Genomic DNA, 8,019 nt, shown 5'->3' with positions numbered 1-8,019 from the left:
GCAGAATGTCATAAAGAGTTATCAGGGTACTTGTTTCCTAGCACGGCCACACCGATATCAATCTTGACAGTCTTGAGCATCGCGTCGCATCAGTGGTTTTTTTGTATGGTAACGATGCTCCCGACCGATAAGATACCCCCGATATAGTTATGTACTCACGATGTCTTTTTTTCGCGTCGGTATTCATATCGGCATCTTGTTGATTGAGTCGGGGCCCTTTCAATTGTGTACCCCCGACCGACGCGATACTACCGATTTACTTATTTTCTCACGATCTTTCACGATCTTTCTATTAAATCGCGTCGGTCGCGTCGCATGTTTAAGGAAAACCCCCCGATGCTCACGATGCACACGATTTTCATCTGTCCCATTGGCCCAACGATTTTCCCGCTGTTTAGGCCCTTTTAATAGGCCCAATTAATCTATATAGTCCAACCCCCTATAAAATCTACCTAGTAACATATGTTTTAATGTGTTTGAATGTGTGTTTCTATGTCAATATGAAATCTTCCCTCTGTCATCTGCTCAGTAACAGCATCAATGTCAATATTTACTGTGATAGTCCGGCCCCTTACTTTGACAGCCCCTTCTGTTTTATTTTCCCCTACTGCCTTTGTGGGTTTGTCTCGGTAGGAGTGAGACGTGTATTCAGTTGCTGGTGATTTCTTGGCTGATTGATCCTTTGCTGGTGATATCTCCCTGATTGATCTTGTGCTTTGAATACTATTTGCTGTTGATCCTGAGCCTTGTGCTGCGGATTGCTGCTGATCGAGTGGATTATTGCTGATCCTGATTATTCTGCGATTGATTTCTGCTGATCCTGACCCTGAGCCGTGCTGATCTTTAGTCCTGAGCTGTGGATTGGTCTGCTGTGGAGTGCTCTGTGGGTGATTTCAAGACCTCTGAGATGGCTGAGGTGAATATGTTCTCACTGCCTACAAGTGAGGAGGAGGCAGTGGCGTTTCTGCAGCGCCATCATCTGCTGCCATCAGAGGCTACGTGCGACAATGGTCATCCGATGCGGCTGAATTTGAAGGAGACCATGTGGCGCTGTAATGTGAGGGACTGCCGTTTGAAGAGGAGTCTGAGAGCAGGACTGTTCTTTCCTGGCTGTCGTTTGCCTTTCTTAACGCTGGTCCGCTTCATATTTTCCTGGGTGCAGGAATTTACCAGCATTGACTACTGCGAGAAGAATTTGTCCCTCTCTAAGAAGACGGCTGTCCTGTACAATAAGTACATGAGGGAGGCCTGCCTGCTGGACCTCATGGCGCAGCCGCAGCGCCGGATTGGAGGTCCCGGCATGATCGTTGAGGTGGATGAGACCCTCTTCGTGAAAAGGCAGGCAAATGTTGGCCGAGTTTTGCCTCAGCAATGGGTATTTGGTGGCATATGCAGAGAAACAGGGCAGTGTTTCGCCACCAAGGTTGCCACTCGGGACGCCAACACCCTCATGGAAGCTATCCTGCAGTTTGTGGAGCCGGGGTCTCATGTGTACACTGATTGCTGGAGAGCCTACAGTACGGCCCAGCTGAATGCTGCAGGATATGAGCATGCCCAGGTGAACCACCGATATAACTTTGTCGACCCTACAACAGGGGTTCACACCCAGAATGTTGAACGGATGTGGGGGGCATGCAAGTGGCGGAATAAACGCCACAGGGGCACCGCCAGGCATATGCTCCAGAGCTATCTTGAAGAATTCATGTGGCGGAAGAGCCTGGGACAAGATAACCCTTTTGCCCGCATACTAATTGCCCTGACTTTATTGCCCAAGGACTCTTGAGATTTACCCCCATTTCTTTTTCCCCCCTTAATGCTCATGTAATATGTTTTGTTTGCTTCTATTTTCATTTGAAAAGTAAAATTTCACAAATGCTTTTAAAACACTTGTGTTTCTTGTCTCAGGTGAATGATTTGTGATGGATGAATGCTATGGAGTCACACCACCACTATCCAAATAATTTTTGGAGTGCGGTGAGTGTAGTGGAGCACTAAGTCAAAATCGTGGTAAGCGCAGCAAACCCCAAGAAGCGTGTGTGGGTTATTAACATTATAATTTACATATGCTTCTGGGGCTTGTGGCCCTCACCATGGTTTGGACATAGAGAACCACTTTTTTTAAGCATACTAAGCATGATCAACTTGAAGTTGACATGTTTAGTCGACATGTCGACATGATACACATGTTGACATGTTTAAAAGCATATCGCGTCGGCCGCAATGTACTGTGAGCTTAACAGCTCAATGCTGCCGACCGACGTGACATGTACTTCATTAAGCACTATATGGTGCTTAATACTGATCTTAACATGTCCGTCGCGTCGGGGCCGTTTTACAACGGCTCCGACCGACGCGATCGATCAGTATAAGCACAATACAGTGCTTAATACTGTTCTTAACATGTCCGTCGCATCGGGAGCATTTTACAATGGCTACGACCGACGCGACCGATCAGTATAAGCACTATACAGTGCTTAATACTGTTCTTAACATGTCCGTCGCGTCGGGAGCATTTTACAATGGCTCCGACCGACGCGACCGATCAGTATAAGCACTATACAGTGCTTAATACTGTTCTTATCATGTCCGTCGCGTCGGGAGCATTTTACAATGGCTCCGACCGACGCGACCGATCAATTTCGAAGTAACTCCCCGTATTACGCGCTACACCGTCAATATACAAAGAAATATCGCGTCGGTCGGTCTTATGCATTGTCGTGAGCGTAACATCACCGCCCGACCGACGCGATATTTCTGCCTGCCGGAAAAAACGCGCCAAAAGCACTCTGGGGAAGGACATCAGCAGCCATTTTGATGGTAATCAGTGAGAATACGCAGCAGCTGTGTCTGGCTCCCTGCCCCTGCACAAAACAGTAAGTAGATTTAGAGAATTACTGAGCATAGGTGGGCCTTTGGGTTTATGAGGAATATATACAGGCTTGGGAGGGTGGGGGGGGGGGGGATTTGGAGGGGTAGGGGCGCTTACTGTGGTTATACATGTGTCCTTCATATATCATTTTTTTGAGGATTAGGGGGTTAGCATTGGCTGTATAGAGTGGATAATGCTTATGTTCAAGGGGTAGTGCTTATCTAAATAGCTAGAAAGTGTTTATGTGCAGTAGTTTATGAAGTGTATGACTTTAGTGTCATGGCAATAATGATAATCTGGATAAAACAGGTTTATGTGCAGAGGATATCATGTGCCTGGAAATGATGTACTGTGTGTTATAATACATACAGAATAGTCTGTTGTTTCTGATAGTAATGCATGGTAAAACACTGTAATGATTTCTTGGTACATATTTGTAAAATAGAGCAGTTTGAGGTGTGTTGTGCTTGTTATTGAAATGGTGCAGCAGGCAGTATGCTGTGTCTACTTTATAGTAATGTGCATGTAAAGTGGTTGGTAATCGAAGTGTGAAATGGCCCCCACAATTGTTAACACCACCCCCAATATCCACGTGCACCCGAAGCGTGGCGAGCGCAGCGAGCCCCGCGAGGGGCGGCGGTACGCGTCCTCCGACCTTTTCATGCCCTACTATCCACGTCGGCGTGGAGTTGAGAATAGAATAGTGTGGCGAGCGCAGCGAGCCACCGAGGCCCGAAGCGTGGCGAGCGCAGCGAGCCCCGCGAGGGGACGCGGATACCTTCACAGGTAAGCGCGTCCCTTCGCGGGCTTCACAGGTGTCCACATCACCACGGACACCTGTGAAGCCCGCGAGGGGACGCGCTTACCTGTGAAGGTATCCGCGTCCCCTCGCGGGGCTCGCTGCGCTCGCCACGCTTCGGGCCTCGGTGGCTCGCTGCGCTCGCCACACTATTCTATTCTCAACTCCACGCCGACGTGGATAGTAGGGCATGAAAAGGTCGGAGGACGCGTACCGCCGCCCCTCGCGGGCCTCGCTGCGCTCGCCACGCTTCGGGTTCACGTGGATAGTGGGGGTGGATTTGTATGTCATTCCATTTTCATTAATGATGTTTTTTTTATTTGTTTTGTGGAATTGCAGTTGCTGTTATCGGTGAATACAGCCCGAAAAATTTATATACATTTACCGAGTTTTGCACCGAATAATGTAAGTTGTGCTTAAATTGTGCTTCTAATTAATTTGTTAATGTACCCAAAATGACTTTTTTTCACAGTGTACCACCCCCACTATCCACGTGAACCCGAAGCGTGGCGAGCGCAGCGGTACGCGTCCTCCGACCTTTTCATGCCCTACTATCCACGTCGGCGTGGAGTTGAGAATATAATAGTGTGGCGAGCGCAGCGAGCCACCGAGCCCGAAGCGTGGCGAGCGCAGCGAGCCCCGCGAGGGGACGCGGATACCTTCACAGGTAAGCGCGTCCCTTCGCGGGCTTCACAGGTGTCCACATCACCACGGACACCTGTGAAGCCCGCGAGGGGACGCGCTTACCTGTGAAGGTATCCGCGTCCCCTCGCGGGGCTCGCTGCGCTCGCCACGCTTCGGGCCTCGGTGGCTCGCTGCGCTCGCCACACTATTCTATTCTCAACTCCACGCCGACGTGGATAGTAGGGCATGAAAAGGTCGGAGGACGCGTACCGCCGCCCCTCGCGGGCCTCGCTGCGCTCGCCACGCTTCGGGTTCACGTGGATAGTGGGGGTGGATTTGTATGTCATTCCATTTTCATTAATGATGTTTTTTTTATTTGTTTTTGTGGAATTGCAGTTGCTGTTATCGGTGAATACAGCCCGAAAAATTTATATACATTTACCGAGTTTTGCACCGAATAATGTAAGTTGTGCTTAAATTGTGCTTCTAATTAATTTGTTAATGTACCCAAAATGACTTTTTTTCACAGTGTACCACCCCCACTATCCACGTGAACCCGAAGCGTGGCGAGCGCAGCGGTACGCGTCCTCCGACCTTTTCATGCCCTACTATCCACGTCGGCGTGAAGTTGAGAATATAATAGTGTGGCGAGCGCAGCGAGCCACCGAGCCCGAAGCGTGGCGAGCGCAGCGAGCCCCGCGAGGGGACGCGGATACCTTCACAGGTAAGCGCGTCCCTTCGCGGGCTTCACAGGTGTCCACATCACCACGGACACCTGTGAAGCCCGCGAGGGGACGCGCTTACCTGTGAAGGTATCCGCGTCCCCTCGCGGGGCTCGCTGCGCTCGCCACGCTTCGGGCCTCGGTGGCTCGCTGCGCTCGCCACACTATTATATTCTCAACTCCACGCCGACGTGGATAGTAGGGCATGAAAAGGTCGGAGGACGCGTACCGCCGCCCCTCGCGGGGCTCGCTGCGCTCGCCACGCTTCGGGTTCACGTGGATAGTGGGGGTGGATTTATATGTCATTCCATTTTGATTAATGATGTTTTTTTTATTTGTTTTGTGGAATTGCAGTTGCTGTTATCGGTGAATACAGCCCGAAAAATTTATATACATTTACAGAGTTTTGCACCGAATAATGTAAGTTGTGCTTAAATTGTGCTTCTAATTAATTTGTTAATGTACCCAAAATGACTTTTTTTCACAGTGTACCACCCCCACTATCCACGTGAACCCAAAGCGTGGCGAGCGCAGCGAGCCCCGCGAGGGGCGGCGGTACGCGTCCTCCGACCTTTTCATGCCCTACTATCCACGTCGGCGTGGAGTTGAGAATAGAATAGTGTGGCGAGCGCAGCGAGCCACCGAGGCCCGAAGCGTGGCGAGCGCAGCGAGCCCCGCGAGGGGACGCGGATACCTTCACAGGTAAGCGCGTCCCCTCGCGGGCTTCACAGGTGTCCGTGGTGATGTGGACACTTGTGAAGCCCGCGAGGGGACGCGCTTACCTGTGAAGGTATTTGCGTCCCCTCGCGGGGCTCACTGCGCTTGCAACGCTTCGGGTGCGTGTGGATAGTGGAGGGACACAAATATATAATTACTTCTGTTGTCAAATGTGGTGTAAATTGCATTTATTATATCATATGCTATCAATATCTCAGATAAAAGCTTTGTTTTTTTCTCGGATTCTATTTCAGTTTGATTGTGATTTTTTGGCCCTTTAAGGGAATTCGTTTAAAACTCTTCCTTTTTTTACACCTGCTACTGACTGAGGTAAATATTATTGTTTTTTTTGTAGTGTGTTAATGAATAACAGTGCAGTGCGTTCATTTTAATAGTGTAAACCTAATTTTTTTTTTTTTTTTACAGAATGGCCCGTCAGGTTGATAAACACCTCATGAAGAAGTTGATCGATCTCTACAAAGAGAATAGATGTCTGTGGCGACAAGATCACATAGATTTTCACAACCAGGCAAAGAGGAATGAGGCCTTTGGGAAGATCTCGGCCTACGCTATGAGACGTGTCCCTAATGCAGACGTCACGTGGGTCCGAAAGAAGTTTACTAATATGCGGACAGTGCTGGTGAAGGAGCACAATCGGGTCCAGCAGTCGCGATCTTCAGGAACTGACCCTGCAGATGTGTACCAGCCAAAGTTGTGGTACTATGACCGTATGCTCTTTATTGTGGAGGATCAAGGAAGGAGGGAAACAGAGGGAGCTGCTACGGATGAAGACTCTTCATCCAGTGCACAGGAGAGTGCTGACGTAGTAAGTATCTAGTTCAAAAATGTTCTGAATGTAAATGTAAGTGAAATGCAATGTTTTAACTTTTTTTTTTTTTTTTTTTTTTTCGTTTTAGGTAGTTCCCTCTGAGTCGACGCAGCAGGGTGAGTCGTTGTCGGAGGTGGCGCCTCCTGTGGTGGCGAGCACGTCATCAGCTCCCCCCAGGAGGCGTAGAAGGAGACAGGCGACAAGACCTGCTGCTACCGGCCAAGAATATTGCTGCCCCTACAAGGAGGAAGCAGTAAACAATCCCCCAGATGATTGCAAAATGTTTACCAATCATGTGTGCGCAGAAATGCGAAAGTGGAAGGGATCAACACAACACCACTTTAAGCGTGTGCTGTATGGCCTGATGTTGCAGGCAGCAGAGGATGATATCTGTGCTGACTGCAACGGAACGTCATGCCGCAATGCGCACAGACAGCCACCATGCCCACACCCACATCACCCCCCCATGTTCAGTGCGCCGGTTGCTCCTCCGCCTGCCCCTTACTATGCGCCGGGACCCCCTATGCCACCTCCCACTGATCCCTCGACTTTGCCTGGGACTGTGTACTCCGCATTGCGGAATGTGCAGCCCTCCACCCCAGGCGAAGAGCGTTATTTAAATTATTAATTTGGCTAATTTGACTTTTAATTTATAATTTGGCAGCAATGTTCTTGTTTCTCTTCCTTTCTGAGTTCTCTATAATAATCAGTTTTTAGTCATGTACTACAATTTTGGTTGGTGAACGTTGCAGTGCGGTCTTCCTGAATTTTGCGATGGCTGTACTAGTTTTGCTCCTTCACTAACCACTGTTCTGCATATTTGTAACTTCTTTTGGATTCATGTGATTGTTTGCATTAGTGGGCACAGTTTTGTAGTGTGCCGTGATCTTCCCACGCCTCATTTCAATTTGCCTGGTTGTGATAGCCAGGCATCTATTCTCTTTGTACTGATCGATCAACTTCTTCTGAGTTTGTATTGTGTGTGTTAAATTTAATAAATTGTGAAAAACTAAAAAAAAAAAAAAAAAAAAAATGATATTCATATTGTTAAAAAAGAAAAGAAAAATGAAAAAATATAAAAAAAATGACATTTATATTGTTAAAAAAAAAAAAAAACATAATATTTGTATTTATTGCTTAAAATAAAGCTGTAATTAATGTATTTTTTTTTTATGTAATGTTCAAAATAAATGAAATGGCAAAAATGTTGCCGTAAAAAAGAAATAAACGTAAAAAAAAAAAAAGGTTTTCAATAAGTTAAAAAAAAAAAAAACGTAAAAAAAAAAGAAGCTTTTCAATAAAAGTGGTTAAATCTATTATCATGTGTCGTGTTATTTATTATTTCAGGTGTAAATGTGGGGTTAAATTTGAAGCAGCCATGTGAAACCATGAGATGGGTGCTTGCAATAAAAAATATTGCGTCGCTCGCATCGGGGCCATTGAATACTGACATTCAGTG

General features: G+C 47.5%; 1 protein-coding gene across 1 annotated transcript; it reads left to right on the top strand.

Moving 5' to 3' along the window:
• The first annotated feature begins 6,179 nt into the window (after positions 1-6,179).
• LOC146059015 (uncharacterized) lies at positions 6,180-7,417 on the top strand. Its single transcript, XM_083171176.1, has 2 exons — positions 6,180-6,557; positions 6,649-7,417. The coding sequence occupies exons 1-2, from the start codon at positions 6,186-6,188 to the stop codon at positions 7,186-7,188; spliced, it is 912 nt and encodes a 303-aa protein (XP_083027302.1). The 5' UTR covers positions 6,180-6,185; the 3' UTR covers positions 7,189-7,417.
• The last annotated feature ends 602 nt before the right edge of the window (positions 7,418-8,019 follow it).

This window comes from Crinia signifera, chromosome 2 (genome assembly GCF_055691185.1).
Source record: "Crinia signifera chromosome 2, ASM5569118v1, whole genome shotgun sequence".
Classification (NCBI taxonomy): domain Eukaryota; kingdom Metazoa; phylum Chordata; class Amphibia; order Anura; family Myobatrachidae; genus Crinia; species Crinia signifera.
Note: the sequence above shows the minus strand (reverse complement) of the source record. Positions and strands in the feature narration are given on the sequence as shown.